At 37.3% G+C, this 25,609-nt stretch overlaps 7 protein-coding genes and 1 long non-coding RNA gene across 9 annotated transcripts; 7 read left to right on the top strand and 1 right to left on the bottom strand.

Annotated features, from left to right (window-relative positions):
• The first annotated feature begins 3,189 nt into the window (after positions 1-3,189).
• LOC9307661 lies at positions 3,190-11,363 on the top strand. The gene is given in 27 exon segments (XM_021023843.1): positions 3,190-3,910; positions 4,002-4,064; positions 4,310-4,448; positions 4,601-4,688; positions 4,893-4,940; positions 4,943-4,996; positions 6,204-6,304; positions 6,405-6,424; positions 6,598-6,710; positions 6,994-7,079; positions 7,166-7,279; positions 7,394-7,428; positions 7,858-7,990; positions 8,785-8,877; positions 8,954-9,067; positions 9,148-9,252; positions 9,326-9,397; positions 9,501-9,613; positions 9,722-9,847; positions 9,930-9,998; positions 10,096-10,183; positions 10,265-10,336; positions 10,405-10,505; positions 10,589-10,706; positions 10,782-10,841; positions 10,925-11,038; positions 11,121-11,363. Coding segments are annotated over 25 exon segments (2,259 nt in total). The 5' UTR covers positions 3,190-3,910; positions 4,002-4,064; positions 4,310-4,445; the 3' UTR covers positions 11,340-11,363.
• Positions 5,412-5,923, top strand: LOC110227279. Its single transcript, XR_002331064.1, has 3 exons — positions 5,412-5,544; positions 5,627-5,671; positions 5,880-5,923. It is a non-coding gene; the product is annotated as an uncharacterized LOC110227279 (long non-coding RNA).
• A 14-nt stretch (positions 11,364-11,377) lies between the features above and the next one.
• Positions 11,378-13,116, bottom strand: LOC9309706 (chalcone synthase). The gene is made up of 2 exons (XM_002871545.2): positions 12,650-13,116; positions 11,378-12,562 (listed from the first exon to the last, which is right to left on the bottom strand). The coding sequence occupies exons 1-2, from the start codon at positions 12,843-12,845 to the stop codon at positions 11,568-11,570; spliced, it is 1,191 nt and encodes a 396-aa protein (XP_002871591.1). The 5' UTR covers positions 12,846-13,116; the 3' UTR covers positions 11,378-11,567.
• A 1,466-nt stretch (positions 13,117-14,582) lies between these two features.
• LOC9309705 lies at positions 14,583-16,361 on the top strand. 2 transcript variants are annotated; one of them, XM_021023603.1, is made up of 5 exons: positions 14,583-14,858; positions 14,934-15,095; positions 15,168-15,453; positions 15,540-15,652; positions 15,767-16,361. In XM_021023603.1, the coding sequence occupies exons 1-5, from the start codon at positions 14,673-14,675 to the stop codon at positions 16,097-16,099; spliced, it is 1,080 nt and encodes a 359-aa protein (XP_020879262.1). In that variant the 5' UTR covers positions 14,583-14,672; the 3' UTR covers positions 16,100-16,361. The 2 variants fall into 2 exon arrangements, with proteins under 2 accessions (XP_020879262.1, XP_002873637.1); XM_002873591.2 differs by having other exon boundaries at positions 15,540-16,361.
• A 1,577-nt stretch (positions 16,362-17,938) lies between these two features.
• LOC9309704 (ethylene-responsive transcription factor LEP) lies at positions 17,939-19,852 on the top strand. The gene has a single exon (XM_002873590.2). It carries the CDS (start codon positions 18,957-18,959, stop codon positions 19,590-19,592), a length of 636 nt encoding a protein of 211 aa, XP_002873636.1. The 5' UTR covers positions 17,939-18,956; the 3' UTR covers positions 19,593-19,852.
• Positions 19,853-19,953: 101 nt separating this feature from the next.
• LOC9309703 (lipid transfer-like protein VAS) lies at positions 19,954-20,830 on the top strand. Its single transcript, XM_021022180.1, has 2 exons — positions 19,954-20,470; positions 20,564-20,830. The coding sequence occupies exons 1-2, from the start codon at positions 20,134-20,136 to the stop codon at positions 20,683-20,685; spliced, it is 459 nt and encodes a 152-aa protein (XP_020877839.1). The 5' UTR covers positions 19,954-20,133; the 3' UTR covers positions 20,686-20,830.
• An 89-nt stretch (positions 20,831-20,919) lies between these two features.
• On the top strand, positions 20,920-22,267 carry LOC9309702. The gene has a single exon (XM_021022178.1). The coding sequence runs from the start codon at positions 21,137-21,139 to the stop codon at positions 22,067-22,069; it is 933 nt and encodes a 310-aa protein (XP_020877837.1). The 5' UTR covers positions 20,920-21,136; the 3' UTR covers positions 22,070-22,267.
• A 1,968-nt stretch (positions 22,268-24,235) lies between these two features.
• Positions 24,236-25,575, top strand: LOC9309701 (histone chaperone ASF1). Its single transcript, XM_002873587.2, has one exon. It carries the CDS (start codon positions 24,803-24,805, stop codon positions 25,382-25,384), a length of 582 nt encoding a protein of 193 aa, XP_002873633.1. The 5' UTR covers positions 24,236-24,802; the 3' UTR covers positions 25,385-25,575.
• Positions 25,576-25,609: the final 34 nt, after the last annotated feature.

Here is a 25,609-nt window from a genome sequence, read left to right as displayed (position 1 = left end):
TTTATCTTGTGAAATTATAAAAAACAAATCTTGAAAATTTTAAAACCTTATCATCCATCTTTTAAAAAATAAATAATCAGTGATCACAATATTCATGAGTTTTACAATAAAATATATTAAAAATAAATGTAAGCCATTAAAAAAAAGTGATATGTAATTTGTGTAGCATATTCTTAAGTGGAAGTACAACTTTATAACAGAATAAAAAAAACTAAGTTTGATATTTCATCAATGAAATATTGAAAAGATAGTTATGATATGTCTTGAAAATCAATTCACAGTCCAAAATATATTATGTGTGAGTCAATAGAAGGTAAAAAGAAGGGATTATTGTTTAAAATAGAAGTTTATGCATTTTGCCCTTTTTCATGCTCCAAAAATATGATTTAACATGCGTTTCACTCGTTATGTTTGGGTTTAGTCGGTTCCATTTGTTCTTAGGGTTTAGTATTTGGTATAAAGTACGTATTTTTGGAAAAAAAAATCCTAAATACGTACATTTTTAAGTGTTAAAAAAGGGCAAAATCCGTAAACTATTCAAAAAGGGCATTTTCGTAAGTTTTTCCCAAAAAAGGGCAAAATCCACAAATGCCCTTATGAAAAATGACAAAATCCGTAATTTATTCGTAAAAAGAAAATAGATGTCGAGAGGCAACGATTGCATCATAGAAGATGACGAAAGAACTAGTAGTTAAAAGAGTTTGAAAATAAATTTCTAAAACTTTAGAAAGATAATGCACATGACTAATGTATCTTTGAGATCTCATTCATTGTGTGAAACGAATGAGTTCTTAGAAAATACATGACATACATTATTAAACAAATTATTAGATTCAAAGTTGGGTTTAACCGTTTGGCCATGTAATCATGGAAAGTAAAATAAGATAGGCACATTGATGACTTAGTCGGAAATTCTCTTATTGTTGCACTAGCTTTGATGGGTAAATCAAACTCGCTAAACTGGTTCTAGCAACATGGTATTATAAATGTACTTTTACACTAAATAATGTTCATAAAACTCGGGAAATTCACATTTTATATGGAATGATGTTATGTTCGTATCAACATTTAATCATAAATAATATCTACAATTAGTTCAACAGTCGATAATTAATATCAAAACTTTTAGAAATACCTTCATGGAATATGAATAAGAAATAAACTCTTTGAGAGTGTTGATACCGTTTATTATTTGTGGGATTATATTAAGTGATCTTTGTTACCACGTGATATATATCAAATTATTTATTTGTCAAAGAAATATTATCGTCGATAATATATATGTTATATATCGCTGCGTAAAATAAGTTTAGTGTTTAAAATTTGAATTATTATATTTATGCTCAAAAAATTATCTTTTAAATTTAATTGATTATATTTTATGCTCAAATTTTATATCAATAGAAAATATTTTAAAATTAAAATTCCGCGCAACGCACGGATACAAAATCTAGTAATAATAGTAATAATGTTGATTGAATCATTTGCATTTGTAACAGAAGAAATATCTTCTTATGTAAAAGCTTAGAGAAATTTTTGTCTTGCTCTTTATGTTCTGCTAGATAGTTCTTAAGCTACTACAGTTATATATATCATTCATGGAATCTTGTGGCGAAGGGTTAGTTAAAAGTCGACTGTATTGAAGGAATCGAAACTGATCTCCTCTCAATCACGGGATTCTTTTTCTTCACCGCCTTGATCACTATACACTCTTGAAATATATACTTGCATAGAAAGTGTATATTTGCTTCTCTGCTTCACCATTCTCCCTTTGATGAATTCAAGGATCTTTGCAAAAGATATTAGTATATGTTTTCGTCTTCAAACCGGCACCAGGACCATAAACATAGATTCCCGGTAAGGCAAAACCGAGAATCCAACCAAAAGTATGTTGGATATCTGTGACACCCATCAGGCTTCCGGTCCAGACGCCAAAGTACGACCATTGGAAAAACTGAGTCTTTCTGGTAGCTTTGAATTATAAATACCAACCCAAAATCAATTTTGAATTCGGATCCAAATGAAGGGCCAATAAAATAGGATCCTAGTTTGTTTCTTACGCAAATAATTGATGGATGTCAGAATGTGCATGTTGCATGTAACAGAGATATGGGTCAATATATGTCTAGATCACCAACACCAAGTTTGGGAGCGTAGGTGCAACGCGCTCCACTAAGTACCATTGACGTGGAGTCCACACGCCATTACTCTCGGCTCTGTACACACAACACGAGAGTCACAGGTATTGTTTGTTTTCTTATGGAAGTTCAAACTTTTAATTCAAAAAAAAAATTGTTTACAATGAATGCAATGGTTTTGATACTTTAAGTGGTCGACAGAAATAAAGCAGTGCAAAAATATATAGGGGGAGGCAGCCCCGGCTCAGATGGTAGGGTGGAGGTCCGACGATCCGGGGCTTTTTTTTTTATAAAATAATTTACATAAAAAAAAAGCCCAAATATTTTTAAAAAATATTATTAATATGAGAATTATATTTTAAGAGGCCTAATTATTTATAAAAAAATGTATAAAAAGGTCCAAAATTTTTAAAATAACAATTTTTACTATAAAAGCTCCGCAAAAATTTTAAAAATTAGGTAAATTTTCTCTTTGTATATAATAATAGGCCAAAAAAAATTTTTTTGCCCTAAGGCTCTCAAATATATTGAGCCGGGGCTGGGGGGAGGGTGGTGAGGCTGAGCATGCCAGAACAGAGGAATTGCTATTCCCGCCTAGCCCCGATTACTTCCCGCTTAATCGCTAGGCCCACTCTCTCCGCTTCGATTAATGACTAATCCCCTAAAAAATCAGTAACCCGATTATTCTCCGCCTAATCCGATTATTTTCCGTCTAATCCGATTATTTCCCGCCTAATCTTACATACCCCGATTATTTTTTAGATTGCAAGTATAAAAAAAAACATTTTATTTTTGTTATTCAATCATTTGAATTGGGAGTTTGTGATGTTTTACATAACTTGTGTTCAAATTTTAATAAAAATCATAAAAATTTGTTTTTACTGTAATTTTGAAAACAATATTGAATTAATATATTTTAAAAATATTAAAATAACCCTAAAACTAATCTCCGATTAATCCCCGATTTTAATCCGATTTTCCGATTAATCGCTAGGTCCATGCCGAACGCCCAACTAGCGCCTAGCGATTTTTCAAACAAGGGATAGATATAGATAGATGCATAAAGGGTTTCTCATTCCAAGTTAACATTATTGAGAACACAATAATGGAGTTGCCAAATTTGTTACATCGAAGTGCATAGGCCCTCCTATCTCATTTTAGTGAATAGCTAGGGGCTTGTTATTGAATGACTGGTATGTACTATAGAGAAGAGAAGAGAGGAAGATTTACAAACCAGACCTTCAATTTTGATCTTTTTCTAGTTCTACCCCTAAACTCTTTTTGTTTCTTAAAAAAAAAAAAAAAGGTAATCCTCCGATTAAAATGACGGACGTGTCATGATTATGATTAACACATTAAAGAGTAGAGAAACATCACCACTCTACAACAGTACATAGAGAATCTAAGCTACATTGTTCCTCCGACAATCCGACAAAGCTATAAGCACAGCCAACGATCGTACAATTATTCGCTTTCCTCTTCACCACCATCCTCTGCAACCAAACCATAATAATTATCAGTTTTTAAAAATATACTCTGCTGAAATTTGATGTAAATGCTTTACAGGAAACAAAAAAAGATTCGCTGGTTCTCCTTCGCTTTGACTTCCCTCTCCGCCATCTTCATTACCTCCCTCGTCTTCTTCTTCTTCTTCTTCTTCTTCCTCATCCTCTTCATTCTCAGAATCTTCTGAGTCATCGCTCTCGCTTTCTTCTGCTTCTATCGGCTTTGGAGGAGTTACAAAACTTGCGTTAGATCTTCTAGGCATAGAAGTAAATAATCCAATATTTTCTAAAATCCAAAAAGTCACTCAAGATTTCCTTTTTTTTTCTACTCAAACTCCACCAGTTTCTTTGTATATAGGAAGTAGAGGCGAGGGTTATTATACCTTAAGAACTTAAGATTTCTCTCTTCAGAAAAAAAAAGGTACAGTATCTCTCTACTCCTTCCTCTTCCTCTTGCTGATTTTGTGCCTCTCGCTCTCTTTCGCTTTGATTGGATGCGTTTCCGATTTCACAGACGAGGGTTTGTCTAAATCTACTAGTTGATACGATATCTTGATTCTTCTACTAGTTTTGCTGCTAATGTTTTAGATTCAAATTGGCTAATTGTGAGAATTTTTTCTTGTGTCATAAGTAATTGTTCTCATTTGAATTCATGGTCTCGCCCAGGAGGCGGGAAGAGTTGAGAACGATCTTCGCTTCGCGGGAACAACTAAAACCACCATCTACCTTCCTTCAAAGGAGATACCAAATAGAGTTGTTTGCAGATCTGCCGATTTGCTCACTCTATACCTTCCTCTATCGTATGGTGAGTATTTGATAAGAGTTTAAGAGCTAACATATCAAGGAACAGCATTAAGACTTCATGTTTTTGAAATTAGAGCCTTTGCCCCTTCATTGTCCTGAGCTCTTTGTGTGAACTCAACAAAAAAATTCATCACTTGAAAACTGGCTATGCAGATATTATCGCTATTGGCTAAGAGTCCAAGGAAATATGGAGGTCTGGGCTACTCAACCAATGATGTTGGTACAGTTCTTGCTATCTCAGGTATGCAGAACATCCTTCCTCTTGATGTCGTCTTGTGATTTAGTGATAAGAACTTGTGAAATTGATGATTAGAGTCTGCTTTGATTTGAATCAGCATGAGGGTTAAGCAATCATGAATAAAAAAAAATTCTTACTAAACGTAATTGAGACTGTGTTATTACTCATCTATAATTCTGCTTTGGTCTCGGCCTAATTTCCTTTCAGGTTTTTGTTTATACCTTGGCCGAGAAACTGCTAGGACTTGTACTGGTTACCCGTTTTGTTGGGGTTAGTTGATATTTCCTTTGATGCTTCTATGTAGATTATATGTACTGCACTTGAATGCAACAAGATAGATAATTCTTCTGACAATTTCTTTCATTTCAGGCACTGTTGTCACCAATACAAATGACTTATCCATTTATAACAAATTTATCATGTCTCATTCTAAGCTTGATGATAAATTCTGAAAATGTCCCGGCCTAGATTATTTCCCTTAGTTCTGGATTTGCTTCAACGGGTTTATTCAGTTGTTAAACATTTTTACTTTTTTGGAGATTTAACTAGGTTCTCCTTGTTCCCAAGAAAAATGGCCGAGGAGTACAACAAAACGTTGTTGGAGAACAAGACGTACCATGATGGATGTTCGGGATGCAATGTTGAACAGATGAAGCAGCGCCGACTAGGGTATCCGTATATGGAGCTCTCTTTCGTCTGGATCGTTGTTCTCTCCACTTGTAACACATTCTTACCCTTCTTTGATTCTCAAAAACAGTTTTTATTATGTTAAGCTAGTTTTTTTTTTTTTTTTTTTTTGACTATTCGGCAATTTCAACTGCTTTGAAGAGATTTCGGAAATGATAGGCCAAATGATTTTGTGAGAAAGCTTTCTTGTGTTGCAAGTAATGACTCCTTACGAAATTTCTCATGCCTTCTCATTACAATTCATGTGTTTGCAGCTCTCCCGATTTCTTCGCTTTACTTACCCCTTCCTCTATTATATGGTGGGTAATTTGATTTAAGGACTTAATTACGAGCTACCATGTTATGGATCCTTGTCATTTTTATGATTTTTTTGTTCAAAATTGAGAAACATGTTAGACAGTTGAGGGGTTTTAAACTAATGAAGGTGTATACCACATCGCATACAATACCTTCCTTTTATCACACGCTCTCAGTACTACGTATAACTTGTCTTTTTTTCACATATAGAGGATTTTGGTGTCGCCAAGACAGAGAGGGACATCGGGTTTTATACCGGATTCGTCGGTGAGAAGACATTGCCTCAGTCATTTGTTATTCTGCACTGGAATCCATATATCTACCGTTTGGTCTAACTATTCTCGTATTATTTCGAAGCTTGCTCGTTTATGCTTGGGAGAGCATTGACGTCAGTATCATGGGGGATTGTCTCCGATCGTTATGGAAGAAAACCCATCATAATCGTGGGAACAGTCTCCATGTTAGTTTTTAAACATAATTTGATTATTGTATCCATGTCAATCTGTAAGATGACTGATTAGGTGTTTATTGCAGAGCTTTTTAACGCTCTTTTTGGCTTGAGCGTTAATTTTTGGATGGCAATTGCCATGAGATTTCTGCTTGGGAGTTTCAACTGTCTACTTGGAACAATGAAGGTAACTTCTTTGTTCCCACTATTATTCTTGGTTTGTGTATTTTTGTTCTGCACACCAGTTACATTTTCTCATATCGAAATCGTTCATGTGAAATTTGCAGGGGTTCCCTTTTCAGAAAAGGTATCTCTCTACTCCTTCCTTTTCTTGTTTCTGATTTTGTGCCCCATCTCTCTCCCTCTCTTTCTCTGGTTGGATGCGTTTTCGATTCCACGTACAAGGGTTTGTCTGATTCTACTAGTTGCTACGATATATCGTGTTTTTATTCTCACAACAGTACACTTTTATTTTGTTAGATGGAAGGCCAAAAGCAACATCAACACCATAAGAAGCAGTGTGACCCTGAGGAAAGCCATCATCACCACGTGGTTGAGATTTTATCAGCAGAGGCAAGATTGGTGCTGGTACTGAAGAAGACATGTGGAGAAGCTCCTTGCGGGTTCTCTGATGCGAAGACAATTTCAAGAGACGCTGCAGAACGCTTAGCATCTGTGAGGAAGCTCTAGTACAGTTCTTGCTATCTGAGGTATGCAGAACATCCTCGCTCTTGATGTCTTGTGTTTTAGTGATAAGAACTTATGAAATGATGATTAGACTCTGCTTTGATTTAAATCTGTTTGACAGTTAAGTAATCATGAGTGAGCAGAATTCTTACTTATGAATATTGGAGACTGATAACACTTCATTTTTAGGTCTCGGCCTATTCTTCTTTCAAGTTTTTGTTTATCTTTTAGCCGAGAGACTGCTAGGACCTGTGCTGGTGACTCGTTTTGCTGGGGTCAGTTGATATATATTTCCTTTGATACTTCTCTGCAGATTATTAAATGATGGAGATCGCTCTTCTGACATTTTCTTTCATTTCAGGAACTGATGAGTGATGATACCAATACAAGCGGCTTATCCATTATAGCAAATTTATCAAGTCTTAGTATAAGCTTGATGTTAAGTTATCCATCAATCCTCCTAAATGTGCTAAGTGTAAGTTCACTCGGCACATTTAGGAGGATTAATGCACAATTTCAACATTAAGCTTAAACTTAGATCTGATAAATTTGCTATAAATGGATAACTCATTTGTATTGGTAATTTGTGATCAGTACAGATCCTAGCAGTCTTTGTGTCTATAGGTGTCTGCCATAACCGGCTTGTTGACTCTGAAAAATAAAGCTGTGGTAAAGAAACATTCTTTAATCTTCTTTTGTAAACATTGGTCCATTTTGTAAATTTTAACTTCATTTTTTTTGTATGAAACAACTAAAACAACAGGATCAGAGCCTAAGAGGGGCAGCTAATTGGATCTGCGATGTCTCTCTTTAAGACAATTGGACCAGCTGGAGCTGTCACCTCGTAAGTGACATTTTGAATGAACAACTTGAGTAAATTCAAAGAAACAATAATGTCTTAAACACAAATCTCTGTTGCTGGCAGATTTTCTTGGAGCTAAAGGCGACTCGACACTGCATTTCTATCAGGTATCGCATTACTTTCCTTTGGCCATTCTGTATGATGTTCATAATACTTATGCTTAAACACAAAGAAACTGAAAACGTATGCAGGATCTCATATGGTGTTCCTTGTCCTGAATGTGATAGTCGTGGTCGAATTAGCTTTCAAGTTCAAGCCATTTCTTACCACGTCTCAAAGGTGAAATCTGTTTGAATTGGTGATAGGGAAATGTATGGACTCGTTGTTTCTATTAATTTCATAATAGAAAGAAACGGTCATCAAAGTTCACTAACCTTAGGATTTCAGCTTCTGTTTATTGGTTAGTGAAATTTTAAGAAGCTTCAGGGTTGTTGATGTATTAATCTTTAGAAGTGGATTCTATCCTGAAATGATGTATGTATTAATCGCTTAATAAATCGTTATCTAATGGGTCGATTATTCATAACTCATAAGTTAAATGAGTTGAGTGTGGATGAAGCAATGAGTGATTTGATAAGAGATACGTCTAGTGGTTCTGTTATTTAACTTAAGAAAATATTAGATTAACTAATGGGCTCTGTTTTTTCTGTCAAGATCCTTGTATGTAATAAAAACTGAAATAACTAACCAACAAGGAAATAAAAATAAAGAAGAAAAATTTAAGAAAGAGATGTGAGAGGAGGAGACGCAACAAAAGAACTTCCCCTCCGAGAAGAATGGTGAACCTACGAATATACACCTAGACCATCTTTACAAAACAAAAAAAAACTATGAAGTTTCTTGTTTTGTTTTTCTTTTTCTGATTCCTAAAATTACAATTTGAAAGGCATACAAGTTTTTTTTATCAGAAATAAACACAAGATTAAGATGGGGGAGAAGAAAAAAGAGGTGATCAGATTAGAGAGAGAAGCTGTGATCCCAATTCTAAAGCATAAGCTCATCACTGCCTTGTCCCTTCACTTTGGTCTCCTTTTTTCTACATTTCATTGTTTCTCTGTTTCTACATTCCTCTGTTTCCCCTCTTTATAAAACTACATTTTGATCATTCTCCTCCAGAGGAGAAATGGGAGAGAGAGGAGTTCCTGAGATTCTGCCAAAGAGTGGAATGCACCATTAGAGCTTGGTACCACCTGCACTTTGAGGATCTTATGGTATATTTATGTAATCAATCTATCCTCTTCAATCCTTTCTTATCATATTAGTAAAAGCTAGAGATTGTGTTTGTAGCAACTGTATTCACTCTTCGAACCTATCCGTGGCGCACACAGGCTTAACCAACAGAATTTATCTCCTCTTGAAATCGATGCTCTTGAAGATCAATTTCTTCTTCATTTATTCCAGGTTTCTATCTTTGTTTCCACTCCATTCTTTTCTCTAAATACAAAATTTACCAATGAAATGAAAACGAATACATCTCCTAGGTCATGGAGAAGAGCAACTTCAAAGTGATAACTAATGAAGAAATACAAGTAGCTCTCTCTGCTCAATATCGTCTCAATCTTCCTATTGTTGTTAATGAAGCTAAGGTATAACAATATAACAATCTTCAACATGTTGGCAATGACATGTTCATAAGTTATATATGGTTCCTTGATGTAGCTTGATACAAAGTTGTTAACAAGATTCTTCACCAAGTTTCCCCGGGATGATCTTCCTCGTTTCGCTGATAAGGTAACTTTACTGCTTTCTAGTAGTAATCCAGTATAGTGAATCCAACAAATTGATTTCCTCTAGCTAATATATAATGATCTTATATATGTCTTGTCACTTGAAGTATATAATATTCAGACGTGGGTTTGGGATAGATCATATGAAAGCTTACTTCTTCCTAGCCAAAATAGATACAATCCTTGTCCGTATTTGGAACTTTCTTCTCACTATCACATGGTGAGCCACCTCACACTCTTTTGTTTCTGTATATATATATATATATATATACCTCTTGAAGGATGCATTCAAAATGCAAAACTAATACTCAGAATTTCTCTGTTTCAGTTTAAAAAGAATTATATATGGGAAAAAGAATGAAATAGGGTTGTCAGAGCAGATTGATATTAGCATTGAAACAGAGAAGGATAGTTTATACATTGAAAGAATCCGCATAGAGAAGCTCAAGCTCAGGTTCTCAACTAATCCTTATTTAGGCTTATCTGCTACAATCATATCATTGACTTGTCTCTGTGTTTTTTAATCACTGATTCAGTCTCTCCAACTTGATGAAAAAGATAACAATCCAAGAGCCTACCTTTGAGAGGATCATTGTAGTATACAGGTACAAAAGCAGAGAAGTAGTTGGATATTTGGAGGGTTGTGAGTTTTTTTTTTTTTTTTTTCTCATCTTAGTTTTGGATTCTCTCTCACACACACAGGAGAGTTTCAGGGAAGAAGGAAGCAGAAAGGAACATATATGTGAAACACTTTAAGACCATTCCAATGGCTGATATGGAAATCGTGCTTGTGAGCATCCATTATACAAACACTTTGAGCTCAAATGTATCTTACTAATTAGAAATTAACTGATTGCTCATTACTACACAGCCAGAGAAGAAAAATCCAGGTCTTACGCCACTGGACTGGGTCAAGTTTCTTGTCTCTGCTGCCATTGGACTGGTCAGTTCTGTTACATTTTTCAACAGAATTAGACAATGGCAAATGTCTTATCAGCTCTACTTTTACAGGTAACAGTGGTAAGTTCAGTGAGCCTCAAAAAGACTGATATCAGAGTCATTGCAGCTATACTTAGCACGGTCGTGGCCTACTGCGTTAAAACATATTTCACGTAATCTTCACTCATTAATGAGACACCATCCTCCAGTTTTGTTGATTAGTACTTAATATCTCTGCCTCTCCCCCTAATTACAGGTTTCAGAGAAACTTGGTAGATTATCAGAGCCTTATCACAAGATCTGTGTATGATAAGCAGCTAGACAGTGGAAGAGGTACTCTGCTTCACTTGTGTGATGAAGTCATCCAACAAGAGGTGCTAATTATATCCCCTGTTCTTTTTCATGTTGTATTCTTGTGTTTTTGCTAACAAACTGATGATAAAATGCAGGTTAAAGAGGTCATCATTTCGTTTTTCATGCTGATCAAGAAAGGGTGTCCTACAAGCAAGGTATGTGTACTCTGCAACATTCTTATATGAATATACAAAACACACACACATGTATAGGTTGACCTCAAAAGATGCAATAAAAGGAAGAGCTTGACATGCAAAGTGAAGCATTCATCAAAAAAGAATTCAATGAAAGCTGCAATTTCGATGTAGATGATGCTATCACGAAGCTTGAGAAGCTTGGACTTGTATCTCGTGTGAGTCCCTCTATTTCTCTTATAATCAGAACGTCTCTCTCTGAATAGATTTAGTTAAGTATATCTTGTGAGGGTTGGTCAGGATTCAGAAGACAAGTATAGATGCGTGGAAATGAAGGAAGCAAACGAGATAATGGGGACAACTACGGAAGAGATGGTACTCAAGGCAAGAAAAGGTGGAGAATATGAAGACGAGGAAACAACAGAGAATGAGCCTCAATTGAATCCTCAAGATGAACTTACCGCAAAGGAAGAACGTTTTCAATCTCGATATGACGAGTTTGAGTCCTTGTGGATGTAACAAAGATTTCATGTCATTCAAGACCCGTAGATTTAATATTGTAAAAAGACACAAACAAAAGGTACAAAAATAATCGAATAGACCTGTCCAGCACATTTCAAATCACATATCACATCAAATGAATTCTTCCTTAATTATTGCATAAACATAGATTATATTATATAAAACATAAGACAGGATTAAAGTTTTGCGTAGTGTAGGTAGGCAGATAGAAGAAAAGCGTTCTTATTAGAGAGGAACGCTGTGCAAGACGACTGTCTCAACAGTGAGACCTGGTCCGAAACCAAACAAGACTCCCCACTCCAACCCTTCCCCTGTCGTGGCCACACCATCCTTGGCTGACTTTCTCCTCATCTCGTCTAGTATGAAGAGAACGCACGCGCTCGACATGTTTCCATACTCGCTCAACACGTGACGTGTCATCCTCATCTTCTCTTCCTTTAGTCCTAGCTTTAACTCCACCTGATCTAGGATCGCAGGACCTCCAGGGTGAGCTATCCAGAAGAGGGAGTTCCAGTCACTTATCCCCAAAGGTTTAAACGCTTCGTCTAAACTCTTCACAATGTTCTTCGAGATGAGGCCGGGAACATCCTTGAGGAGATGGAAGGTGAGACCCACTTCCCTCAAGTGTCCGTCTATGGCACCATCAGAGTCTGGGAGGATGGTCTGTGCGGCGGACACCATCTCGAAGATGGGTTTCTCTCCGACAGATGTGTCAGGGTCCGACCCCACGATGAGTGCGGCAGCGCCGTCACTGAAAAGAGCCTGACCGACGAGGGAGTCAAGGTGGGTGTCAGAGGGGCCACGGAAGGTGACAGCTGTGATCTCAGAGCAGACGACAAGGACACGAGCTCCGCGGTTGTTCTCAGCCAGGTCCTTGGCGATACGGAGGACAGTGCCGCCGGCGAAGCAACCTTGTTGGTACATCATGAGACGCTTGACGGAAGGACGGAGACCAAGAAGCTTGGTGAGCTGGTAGTCAGCACCAGGCATGTCGACGCCAGAGGTAGTGCAGAAGACGACATGAGTGATCTTTGACTTGGGCTGGCCCCACTCCTTGATGGCCTTCACTGCCGCTTCTTTGCCTAGCTTAGGGACTTCAACCACAACGATGTCCTGTCGGGTGTCTAGAGAAGGAGCCATGTAAGCGCACATGTGTGGGTTTTCCTTGAGGAAGTCCTCTGTCAGATGCATGTGGCGTTTCCGAATCATCGACTTGTCGCCTGTTAATAGTACTAATTGTTAACGAACTATGTAAAAGAAGATATATGCCTAATGAAATGAAGGTAGAAGTTATTAAGATCACGTACACATGCGCTTGAACTTCTCCTTGAGGTCGGTCATGTGTTCACTGTTGGTGATGCGGAAGTAGTAGTCAGGATACTCCGCCTGAAGCACATGGTTCTCAGGGTTAGCCGTGCCAATAGCCAAGATCCCTGCAGGTCCATCAGCTCTCTGAGCCTTTCTGATCTCATCCAACGAAGAAGCTCCTGCAGCCATCACCATTATATTACACACCAACTTGGGTTTATTAGAGTTTGATGTTGTTGTGTACTAAACAAGTTAGGTGTATTTAGAAAGATGGCGGAGAGTGAGATTTTATATAACAAACTGACACGGGAAAAAGGAGATGAGAGTGTGGTAGGTTAGATGGACGGGCGGATGAAGAGCTACGTGGCTAGTTGTTAGCCCCCTTTTCTGTGGTTCTTCTTGCTTCCCTATTTTTTCGTTACTTACCAAGATTGAATGGTGGGTTTTGAATCCTTTGATTGATATACACTAAAACCTCTATAAATTAATACTCTATAAATTAATAATTTCTCTAAATTAATAAATTCTTCCGGTCTCGAGTTAGGACCAGTGCAAAATATGACATAACTCGATAAATTAATAAGATAATAATTTTTTTGAAAATCTCATGTAAACATATGGTCCATCTATATCATAAATTAATAATTATATAAACTTACTATATATATATGTATATTTAACTTAATATATATATGATATAAATTTATATATTTCATATATGAATTACTACGATATATATTTAAAATATTATATGTAAAAAGTTTAATGAAATATGAATCTATTATTCAAAAAAGTTTGTGTTGTTTTTTAAACTTAATAATTGCTTCTCTACTTACAATTGGTTTTAAAAAGATATTGCTTATAATTTTTTTTTTTTTTTTTAGATGGAAATTTTTAAGAAATTACCAAATTAGAAAAATCACTCTATAAATTAATAATTATTAATTTATCGATAAATTAATACCTCTCTAAATTAATAAAATTTTCTGGTCCCAACATTATTAATTTATAGAGGTTTTACTGTATATGTTTGCAACAACAACTCATAAGTATTAATTTTCTATATATGTACATATTTATTATATATACGGTGTATGTATATATATCTTAAGATATTTATTATGAGTAAGAGCTATATTTATTATGTCTTAAGACACGTAAAGCTTGTGAAAAGAATAAAACTTAATACGTACACCAACAAAAGGGATTTGTTGTATAGTTTCTCCACCATAAGGAGATTTCACTTCCCAGTTCCCACACGTGCATACTTAACTCCATCATTAGCTCCTACTAATCTAATACTATTCCTTCTTCATTGTTACCTTATAATCCTAATATCCTATAACTAACGACTAATAGTGTTACATTAGGTACGCCTCGTTTTCTCTCTCCCACCCCATCATAGTGGTGATAGATGAGTGTGCTCTTTTTGTGCCTTCCAACGCAAGATGCCAAGATACATTTATTTTGGTTTTCATTAAACATGATAATAAAATTACTTATATTCATCACAAATCTTTTTGAGAAAATGTTTTGCATAGAATTATCATTATACCGCTTTAGCTCAGTTGGTTTAGTTTCTCTTGTTATTTCTAGGAGGTCAGTCGTTCAAAACCCATTTTATGTTTTTTTTTTTTTAAAACTCCAGCCAGCTTTATTAGAACTTTCATGAAAATAATCGCGGGTTTGTTTGATTAAATTGAAAAATCAATCAAAATTGACAATTCATTTTAACACATGCGAACTTGAAGCTTTTTTCAACATTTTTGCTAAATTGAGCTAGGCTCCCTTTTCTATGACATCTTTCCATTCTTTTTAGTTCATTCCACTCTTTTTATTATTTATTATTCGTTTTATAAACCTCAACAATAGTTGAATTGGCAAAATGATATCCATCTGCACATACATATTCAGCCCATTTTAAATTAGATACAAAATAAAATATTTGGGCTTCAAAAAAGAAGACCAGGCCCATATTAACACCCCTGAGAAGGAGAATGTTCGACGGTGCCTAACGACGCAATGCAGACCGGAAATTGCTTCCGATGCCGTCAGGCTGGTCACTGGATCAGCGATTGTCCTCTCAAATCCAAAACCGATGATGATCCTCCACCGGCGATCCACTGCACTTGCGGTGGAGGTTTCTGCGAAATCAAGGTCGCGAATACTCGAGAAAATCCCGGAAGGAAGTTCTACAAGTGTCCAACGGTTCTCTACTGAATTCTTCTCCCGCAATTTCGCGAATAAATTTGAATTTGTTACTGACAAAACTTGAATTGGCAGGCTCAGAATTGCAAATTCTTCAAATGGTGTGACAAAGTAACCGACGAAGATATCAGATTCCGTCCTGCCTTCACCATCCCGATTTGTTCCTGCGGTGCTGGACCTTGCCGGAGAGTTAAAGACGTTTCCGGTAGAGCTTACCTGATATGCTGCATCAAAGAGGTTTGATTCGTTCGCAAGTTTAAAGCTCCGAGTCGAAAATTTCGGTTAACATGTTTTAAGAAATTGTGTTAGGGTTTTGGAGCTTGTGGATTCTTCAAATGGGAAGATGCTGAGATGATTCCGAGTTGTGATGTAATGGATGAGATTGATTTCTGGGTTGAAGCTGATCAAATTTTGAGTGATGTTGAGAGTAGCTTCCAGGCTCGTGGTGGTGTTATACCGGAAATTGCAAACCAAATGGCATCAGAGAAAGAATGTCAAGCTTCTGTTAGTGGTGCAGAGGATGATTCTACATTAGAAAATTTGGATTCCACTTCAATGTCTGTTTCTGATGTACATTTTATTGCTCTGAACCAAGGTACTTCACTTATGGACTATTTTGATTCTTTACACTGGGAATTAATACACTTTCTTGTTCTTTCAACTCTTATGCTATTTTACTAGGTATCCCTCTGTTTGAACCGTTTTCGATCGAACCTGAAGAGGCATGGAAAAAGACTCCACATGGTGATCAGCCAACAAATAGTGCTCTTTCTAAGTTGAGTGTGGATGAAGCAGTGAGTGATTTGATCAGAGATACTGTCTCTAGTGGTTCTGTTGTGATACATGGAAGGACAACCCTTGAGCAACCTGGAATTGGTGAAGCTGAGTGGTTATTTCCTTACTTGCAGGACCTAATTGATCAGTACAACTCAGAGAAGCTTCAATTGGAGAGTATTTCGGGGAAACATGTACAAGTGTTGAGCGAATTTATGTCTTCGTACAGGCGACTAAGGTTACTTCATGAGAAAACCTGTCATCTCAGGAAAACTTTACTTGAAACAGAGAAGGAGATGGTTTGTTGTGAGGCCGAGACATTAGAATTTGGAGCAAGTTGTAGGGAAGTGGCTGGAGAAATGGCTGAGTCTCAGAAAAGGATGCAGGAGACTGCAGAACAACTAGGGAAAGAAGTAGAAGTGTTTAAGCAAAATGAGTTTGTTGCTCCGAAGAGAAGAAGATGCTGAGCTTTGTTATTGCAAGTGTTGGAAGGTAATTATCAGTGGTTAGATTGGTTTAAATTCTGCAATTCCAACGTTTTTCACTACCGCATCGGGTAATTTGTATAGACTAGTAGATTAATGGATTAGTTGATAGGTGACTGCAAAGCTCGTCGTGCCCCTTAACTTCTCCCATATCACTCTCAGGTTTAGATGAGCCAAAAGCAGACTTACTTTGTTTATAACTTTTGAATGTGCTTTAGAATTATGAATCTACTTAGTGCGCTCATCACATGGTCGTTTGATTAAAAGAGTAATTAGATTCAAGTATGTAAGACAAAAGATGTTTGTGTAGGCAATAATTAGAAAAAGGATTAATTATGTTAAGCGTCCAAGAGAATGCCTTTCCACGTTTGGCGCACATGCCTTCTCTTCTTTTTTCCTTTCTACTAAACAAACACAATAGACCCAAACCCACAGGTAATTGATCATCAGATTATTTACATCAAAAATAGTTCAACATGAGTTATAGAGAGATGCTCTAAGGTCAGTCCATTTGTGAGAACAAAACAGTAAAACACCCTTCCAATTTCCATGGAACAAAACAGTAAAACACCCTTCCAATTTCCATAGAACTGATCTAGTTAAGAATGGGAATATGCATAAGTGATCGATTGTGTATATATCAATTTGTTCGAGGAAATTACACACAACAGTCAAGAAGGGTTTGTCAAATGCCGAAGTCACTTTAGAGTTTAGACTTTAGAGCAGTGATGAGTGTGAAAAAGGGAGATTGTGACCAGGAGGGCTTAATTAGGGTCCTTGACCTAAACCGTAATTAAGTATTCGTATATATGTTTTGTCCATTAACTACTTATTAGATTCGTATTTTGTCCATTAATTACATTTTATATAGTTCTTACATGTACTAATATTCCACCGTAGACCATGAGAACGTAGTATAAATTTGTAAAGAAACCCTATGGATATCGGAGAATAATACCAAGAGGCGATAGAGAATGGAAGCGGAACGTAAATGTAAACAAGATTCAATGCATCAAGATTGGAATAACAATATAAAACTAAACGAGAAAAATGAGAGTTGGTCAAAAGTGAGGGAACATAAATTATAGGGCTTGTTTACTCCAATGAAATTAAGATTAAAGATGAATTCAAAAGCATAAAAGGATTGCTCACATGCAACCCAAATTCCTTTGTTCTCAATAATGCATGTTTGTTTTAAAATAGTATATAGAAAATGAATTTGAATGGAGTATTTTGGTCAGAATATATATCGAGTTATTGAATTTAGGAAGAGACTATATCATAACCAAGAGGACAAACACAAAATGAGTAAATTATAAGGAAATAGATAGATGCCTTGGGATTAGAAAGTGGGATATGAAAGAAAAAGGGTGTGGCACTATTCATTGAAGTTGCAACCTATAAAATTGGGAGCACATGCACTACCCCTATATTGTTTTTGATTATTCTCTAATTAATTAACACTAACACACATTGTGATTACTGTACATGTAGACTAATGGGGCATATATATTATAAAAGATTAAGAAATATACGATCCACTATCACCGTCCCTAACGTTGGTCGTGTAGCCAAACATAAATGGTCTTTGGTCGTCCTCTCTGACACAAAATAAGATCGTCTAGAAAGGCTACCACTTGCTTCCTTAGATACTCATATCAAATATCATAATCTCTCTCTAATGAGACTTCAACTCTTTTAATTTATGTTGGTCAAAAGTCAAAACCCTACTCTGACATATGAGTAATACAAGATTAATACACATATAATGATATAGAGGTTGCTTAAGTAATGACTTTCCTCCTCATAATTAAGTCGACTACCTTCCATCATGCGGCCATCATTGCACCCTTCTTTACCAATTATTAACTAACCAAAACACCAAACTCATTGTTTTTATGTGTTGTATGATTGATAAGACGGAAAGTGTTTTACGTTTTCATATATGAAAAAATCAGGGATCGCTTCTCTTTTCATGTTAAAATCGCAGTTCATGCACATTTCATCATTCAATTTGGACCATCACATGCAATAGTATTTGGACGCGTTATACCAAATATATTCTCCGAATTGAATAGTTTATCTATTACGTTATCTCTCGTTAATTTGTTAATCAATTCGGTCGATATGTTATTATTAGACACGGGACATTGGTATCTAAGGTAACATGCTAATCATGGCTCTTATCATTCCTAATCCCTTTGTTTCAGCTTATTATTGTTGATGAATGATGATTATGTGTATCTATCGATACTTGTTTAAGTATTTACATTTTTTTATTATGATTCTAATTTCCTTTGTTATTTTTTTCACTCATCTCATCAGTAATATACAGCATCTCAGAAAAAAAAAAAAGAAGCTCTTATGTATTACTATTGTAATTTATTGAGTCGATATATTAGCAGCACTTGTATGATTAAAGGCAGTCCGATCTTAATTTAGCATTATATTTCAGCAGAATTAACCATGTATGAAAATAAAATCACCTAGTGTAGAACAACCTTGAGAAATGCATGATAAATTAATCATTTAGATAATTTAATTATATACTTTTGATTGACTGATAATTGATATATCATGGGCCACAATTAACTCAACACAGTGCCATTTTTTAAATGATGTTTCAATTGGAATAAAAAGATAGATAAAAGAATTAATTAAAGACAATGAAAAAAAGAGAGAGAAAAAGGAAAGGTATAGCTCTTATATAAAAGGGTTGTGGAAGGGATACTTTTCCAAGACCAACACACATTCCCTTTCTTCCTTCAACTAGAAAAAAGATATATCGGACATTTATTGATCTGTGTATGCATAAAGGTATAGTATCATTATTAGAAAGATGAACACAACATCGTCAAAGAGCAAGAAGAAGCAAGACGATCAAGTGGGTACAAGGTTTCTTGGGGTGAGAAGAAGGCCTTGGGGAAGATACGCAGCTGAGATAAGAGACCCAACTACGAAGGAGCGTCACTGGCTTGGCACTTTCGATACGGCTGAAGAAGCTGCCTTGGCCTACGATAGAGCTGCTCGGTCCATGCGTGGCACACGTGCCAGAACCAACTTTGTTTACTCAGACATGCCTCCTTCCTCCTCCGTCACTTCCATTATTTCTCCCGACGATCCCCCTCCTCCTCCACCTCCTCCTGCTCCTCCTAGCAATGATCCTGTCGATTACATGATGATGTTTAACCAATACTCATCCACTGACTCGCCAATGCTTCAGCCTCATTGTGATCAAGTGGATAGTTACATGTTTGGTGGCTCTCAATCTACTAATTCTTATTGTTATTCTAACAACAGTAGTAACGAGCTGCCTCCTCTGCCGAGCGACTTGTCCAATTCGTGTTATAGCCAACCACAGTGGACCTGGAGCGGTGATGACTACTCGGCTGAGTACGTACATAGTCCAATGTTCAGCAGAATGCCTCCGGTTTCTGACTCTTTCCCTCAAGGTTTCAACCACTTCGGCTCCTAATTCTTTCTCATCAATATTTACTACCTTCCTCATTTGTACCTTTTCCTTTCTTTTTTTTGGGTTTATCTATGTTTTGACGTCCTTGATCTCTGCATATGATCAAAGTGACTGTTTGTCATTAGTTTTTCAATAACAAGTTATCATTTGTATCTTGATTAATGAAAACAAGAAACTGCTCTTGTGTTACTAGTTACTACTTTCAAATACATATTTAATATATATGGGCCTTGGACATCAAAGGCCCATTCTTCGATGGGCTATTAGTTTCCTTATGGTAGAACTAGGATATATTGTAGGATGGAACAACAATTTGTCATTCTACATCTGTGGTTTTGGTATTTGCTCATGTAGTGTAGTTCTTTCATAATTGAATAATTTGATGGTTTCTTCTGGTAACTTACCTGTTGTGGATGGTCAAAAGATTGTAGTAGGTTTGACTGGTGAACCATGTCTACCTATCTTAAAAGTTGGTCACCAAACATAAAAAATAAGCAAGTACATAAGTGTTTCATTAACACCCAAAATAGTAAATTGAGGTGATATGATGATGGGGACTAAGTATTTTTATTTTAATTACGCCATTGCCGTTGCACTTCTTCTAGTTGCAGCTAACTCAGGGATGCAAATAAGTGGGCAAAGCGTTTCGTGCCTAAACCAGCTTGCCCCATGCCTAAATTACCTGAACGGTACCAAGGAAGTGCCTCAAGTTTGCTGTAATCCTCTCAAATCAGTGATAAGGAACAATCCAGAGTGCTTGTGCCGTATGATTAGTAACCGAGGAAGTTCTCAGGCCGAACGAGCTGGCATCGATGTCAATGATGCTCAAATGTTGCCTGCTCGATGTGGAGAACATGTCAATCCAATTGCTTGCTTAACTCGTACACACTAAACTTCTTTAGTTGTTTTTTTTTTTTTTTTTTAATTTTTCAATCAAAAAATGTTTTGGTTTTGAATCTTTTGTGTTCTTGCAGGATCTCGAGGATCTACAAACTCAAACAGAAGTTCCTCCTCTGGCAACTCCTTCTCTCAATCCTATTGGATGACAACATTAGCTTTTGCACTCATCGTTTTGTCATTTATATTCTTTCAGTAACCTGTATTTCTCATTGTCTATAGCAACTCTGCTTTGCTTTTTGTTTGTTTTGTTTTGATGCTGTATGAGTTAATTATGATTATTGGTCGTCACCAACACATCGTACCATTATTATTCCCCATAAATAGTATAAATCCATTTCTAATAGGAGTGTGAAACATCATGCTCATGTAGTCATGTTGTAACAAATCAAGCACCTATCAAAATCAATCTCTTCCTGACAAATACAATATTCAAATACCAAGTACCGGGAAATTCCATAATAAAACCGGTTTAATGGTGCAATTAATTGTCCAATAACCGAAAAACTCAGCTGGTTTAACAATTCTAACCGGTCAACGTAAAGGAGCAGTTGACCAGATCGTCCTCTCTTAAGCAGCAGATCGGAGAAAGTTTCAGTCTTCCAAATCCCGACCAACAACAACAAAACCCCAAAATCTCCGCTTCGAAAATGGGAGAGATGATGTACAAGCTCTTCGCTTCAGCGTCGCTACTAACCCTAGGATTGTATCATCTCATCTGCACTTTCTTCCATCTCCTCAAATCTCCTCAATCCTACGCCGCGAAACCCTTTTACCCTTTCCCTCGTCTCTCCTCCGTCACCGGAAACAACCACCACAATCACAACCGCCTCCAAAATCTACCATTGTTCACCCTCATACTCTCTCTTTTCGTCGCTTTCCTTCACGAAACCCTAATTTCCTTCTACTCCGATCCTCTTGTCAAAGGAAGTACTCCTGTTCACCGATTCTCCTCTCTCAATTCCGCCGCCGTGTTCTTCCTCTTCCTCCTCATCGCCGTTTACTATCTCCTCTCCGATTCAACCTCCTTAATCCCTCTGCCTTCCGATCTCCTCTTCGCACTCGCTTCCGTAGGTTTCTTCCTCCATTACTCAGCCGCATCTTCATCGGCTGCAATCCAAACATCGGATCTTCAAGCTCACTGTGATTCCCTCTCTGCTCGTATCTCCGCCTTATGCTCTCTCCTCTGCTTGCTTCTCGCTTGCCGTTCAAGACTCTTTATCGCTGACGCTGCTCTCGCTGCTGCCATTTGTCTGCAAGGTCTCTGGCAGCTTCAGACTGGACTCTCTCTCTACGTTGATGGGTTTATTCCTGAGGGATGTCATCGTCTTCTTGATGTTCAAAGCGGCGTTGAAGGATCAACCAAATGTGATATTCAGGACTCTAAGCTAAGAGCTGTCTCAATATTGGATCTAATGTTCACTGTGCACGTTGTCCTTGTGGTTATCCTCATCTTTGCGACCTACACGATGGTGGTGATGGCGGCGGGAGTGAGAAGAACTGGTTCTTATGAGGCTTTGCCCACCAATAATGCTGATTCTAATCACATTCAGATGAAGTCGTTGACCGGCACTCAGGCTTGAAACCTTATCAATCCTCTTGCTTTGCCTTTTTTTGTAAGCTCGAAACTTGTTGCTGCTTTACTTTGACAAGTTTTTTTTATCATGTTCTTTGTTCAATATAATGTTCAATCCTCGTATAGCTGCATGATGATGACTTGCTCTACTGAATTATGGTATATTCTTTGTTGATTGAGAATAGGATGGTAAGTGGTCACTTTAGCTGATGTCTCACTCTGTTCTATTTGGTTCATGGAATATTGTTTCTATCATGAGTCATGACCATTCTCATTTGGAATTTTGGTTAACGCAAACTCAGCCTCTCCTGGAGTGAAAGGCAGAGATGAAAGTATGGATGATGATAAAACTCTTAGATTGCATCGAAAACATGAAAAAGTATGTGACAACAACACAAGCCTTTGTTGGGGTCGGATTTCATCCCATAGCACCGAGCCGAACTTCGAACGCTTCGGGGAACTTCTGAAGACACCTCGGTGGAAACTGCCATTCACCTCGGGTCAAACTGTCATTCACCTCGGGTCGGACTGTCATTCACCTCGGGTCAGATTGCCACTCGCCTCGGGTCATCGCATCGATCACCTCGGGGAACACCCATAGTCTGCTCGGAATCTGTCAGCAGGCTTGTGAACCCGAGCCGGCTCCCTTCAAGCGCCCGAGCCGGATCACTTCGGGAAAACGAGCCGTTTTGTGTCAAGACCCCCCGAGCTGGATCTTTCCGTGAACCCGAGCCGACTTCCCTCGGGAGCCTAGGTCACGCCTCTCTTGTCCCCGAGCCGGTTGCGCAAGTTCTCCGAGGCGAAGTCTTCATCATCGCCCGAAGCAAAGACTTAGTAAATATTCTTCTCTAAAGATATCATTTCCAAGCAAGTTATCATTTCCGAAAAAGAAGGGTCATTTCCGATAAACTCGGAAATGATAAGGAAGAATCGCAAGGATCAACTCAAATCAGGAAATCTTCCGGAAAACTCCGAAGAATAAGGAAACTGTCCTAATCCGCGACATTCTGGCCGACTTCAAGATAAATGGAAATCTTCCGAGAATATCGCTGGAGAGGCGGTTTATCTCCCCTATATAAAGAGACTCAAGGCTCAAGCAAAGGGGGAGGCAATATCGCACTAGAAATTACACTACGCAAAGCTCTCACAGCACAAACACCTTTTTCTTTTACGATCAAACTCTTGTACGATCAAAATCATTCTTTTCATTAATAATATCAAGAACACCATCTTTGGTATCAATCGTTTCTGTTGTTCTTTGAGAATTCACGATTATCGTATCCCTAAAATAAAACCCTAGACAAATCTTGATTGTGTTAGTTTCGACTTCCACAGCCTTTATATAGCTTGGCAATCCCATGTCAAATAAGGCAAAGAAGAGGAACCCAAGGTATGTTTCTCATTTGCCTTCTTTGACATGGGACTAACAGACTAAGCTAAATGCTTGCGATGTTGTCACATCCTCTTTCATTTCGTCGCAAACTCTTTTTCAATGGAGTTTTTATCTTTATCCACATCATCTTCTTTGTCTTTCACAGCAGGCTGAGTTGGCTCTAACGAAAAACCAAAGATATGTTGAAATGGTTACAAACATTGGTTGCAATATACAGACTATGTTACTCTTTTAAGTTACTGGAAAAGATACTTGTTTTAACGCTAACAGTGAGTGTGCAGTTGGAAGCCTAACGACAAAAAGCTGTCTTGAACATTGGATCTTATTATGGGCCCAAGCATAGGCCCAGATTTGTCAAGTACTGTATATTTGTATGCTTTGATAGCTTGAAATCTGGAGGAGCGCGTGGTAAGGGAAATGGTGAAACTTAGTGGTAAGTTTGGAAAAATGATAAAAGGATAAAACAATCAAATGTAGCTTGAAACGGCCATAACATAAAGTACCTTATGGTGGTGCGAATATTTATGTGTTTTATTGCTGAAAGCTACGACACTTGTCTTAATATATTGTTTCCGTAAGTCACATGACCTACTTTTTATTTGACGTCTAGAAACGCCGCGATAGATGATGATTAGTAAGTATATCACGATAATGCAAATTGTCTGTTCGTGTTTGGCCAAAAGATATCGAGACATGTCTGATGAACCGAGTCTGCAGGTTTTAAGATATTTCTTCAAAACATTATACAATGGAAAAAGGAGACACGCGAATATGATAACAGCAAAAGGCAACAAAAGGAGAAATTAAAGAGAAACGTAAAGTGATTTGGCCTCAATCAACGGGAACGTATCTTAATTTTAGAGGTTCTTCTTTTACTTTTGAGACGAGAGAGTTTGCGAGCTGCTTTGGTTGACTAAACGATATCTTAGTGAAACCAAAACAACAACGGAGGAATATTTGTCACAGTTTACACATTCACATTGTTTCCTTAACGTTTAATCAACCTTGTTCAAATTTTGAAGTTGCAATCATCACCGTTTTTCAAAAAACTTTTTTGAATAAGTTTTGGAACTTTAGATAGAGTAAAAATAAAATATGAGTTGAGGCAAAAGAGGAGTGGACCCGGGCAGATTGTGAAATGTGATCATCTAAACCAGCCAGACGTATCCACTTGTTCTCTCCAGCTTTATGAATTTCCTTAGCCAACACCATCATTGTGCTTGTAGTATATATATATAACCCTTCCTTCATCTCTCACATTTTCCATTCTCCATATAGACTCCTTTATAATAATATACAAAACATAGGAAGATCCAAAAGCGAAGAAGCCAAGCAAACACATAAAAAATGAAGAAGGCGGCAGAATTCGTGAAGCAGATAATAAACATGTTGAGTGGTCTAGCAAAGGACAAGACAAAGGAGCTTAAGAGGAAGACAAGAGCCTTCAAGACACGTCTCGTAATATTCTCGCTGCTTCACAACAGACACATGGTGGTGAGCTCTTTGTCACACAAGCTCAAGAGCAACCCAACATCAAAAAAGATAGATCATGATAACAAGGATGATGAAGATCATCATGATCAAAACATGGTGGTGGTGTATAGTCACAACGTTAACGCTATGTCTAGTACTCCTGTCTCTCCGCATGTACAATATCAATATACGGAGGAGGAAGAAGATAAAGAAGAAGAAGAGGAAGAGGAGGAGGAAGAAAAGTATCCAGACTTGAGACACTCGTTGTTTGAGGCAGAGGGTTCGGTGATAGAGATGGTGAAGCACTCCAAGGAGGACAATGGAGAAGAGTTTCGGTTGGAAGACGAGATTGACAAAGTGGCTGATCTTTTTATTACCCGCTTCCACCGACAGATGTGGTTGCAGAAGCAACTGTCGTTCGAGAGTCCAGATACATCCTCCCCATTCCATTCTTAAGATACATATGTTTGATGCCCTCCTTGTTTTTTTTTGTGGCGAAGGATTCAATGATCCTTATAGTTTTTGTTTACGTAGTGAAATATGAAAACGGGACATGTTTATTAATTTCCTTCAACCTGTACCTAAAACGTCCCTTCTTCCTTCAATCTTCTTGACTAATAAAATACAGTTATTTTTTCTTCATGTTATTATTGTTTGTGTGATTAATTCAGCACTTGGCGA

This window comes from Arabidopsis lyrata (genome assembly GCF_000004255.2).
Source record: "Arabidopsis lyrata subsp. lyrata unplaced genomic scaffold ARALYscaffold_6, whole genome shotgun sequence".
Taxonomy (NCBI): domain Eukaryota; kingdom Viridiplantae; phylum Streptophyta; class Magnoliopsida; order Brassicales; family Brassicaceae; genus Arabidopsis; species Arabidopsis lyrata.
The sequence above is the reverse complement of the archived record's forward strand: the minus strand, read 5'-3'. Positions and strand labels throughout refer to the sequence as shown.

Coding starts and splice junctions, on each gene's coding strand:
- LOC9309703 (XM_021022180.1), top strand. CDS start 20,134: ATGATGATGGGGACTAAGTATTTTTATTTTAATTACGCCATTGCCGTT. Junction 20,471..20,563: donor TCCAATTGCTTGCTTAACTC/GTACACACTAAA, acceptor GTGTTCTTGCAG/GATCTCGAGGATCTACAAAC.
- LOC9309704 (XM_002873590.2), top strand. CDS start 18,957: ATGAACACAACATCGTCAAAGAGCAAGAAGAAGCAAGACGATCAAGTG.
- LOC9309702 (XM_021022178.1), top strand. CDS start 21,137: ATGGGAGAGATGATGTACAAGCTCTTCGCTTCAGCGTCGCTACTAACC.
- LOC9309706 (XM_002871545.2), bottom strand. CDS start 12,845: ATGGTGATGGCTGCAGGAGCTTCTTCGTTGGATGAGATCAGAAAGGCT. Junction 12,563..12,649: donor GGAGAAGTTCAAGCGCATGT/GTACGTGATCTT, acceptor TACTATTAACAG/GCGACAAGTCGATGATTCGG.
- LOC9309701 (XM_002873587.2), top strand. CDS start 24,803: ATGAAGAAGGCGGCAGAATTCGTGAAGCAGATAATAAACATGTTGAGT.
- LOC9309705 (XM_002873591.2), top strand. CDS start 14,673: ATGCAGACCGGAAATTGCTTCCGATGCCGTCAGGCTGGTCACTGGATC. Junction 14,859..14,933: donor AGTTCTACAAGTGTCCAACG/GTTCTCTACTGA, acceptor TTGAATTGGCAG/GCTCAGAATTGCAAATTCTT. Junction 15,454..15,539: donor TTTTATTGCTCTGAACCAAG/GTACTTCACTTA, acceptor CTATTTTACTAG/GTATCCCTCTGTTTGAACCG.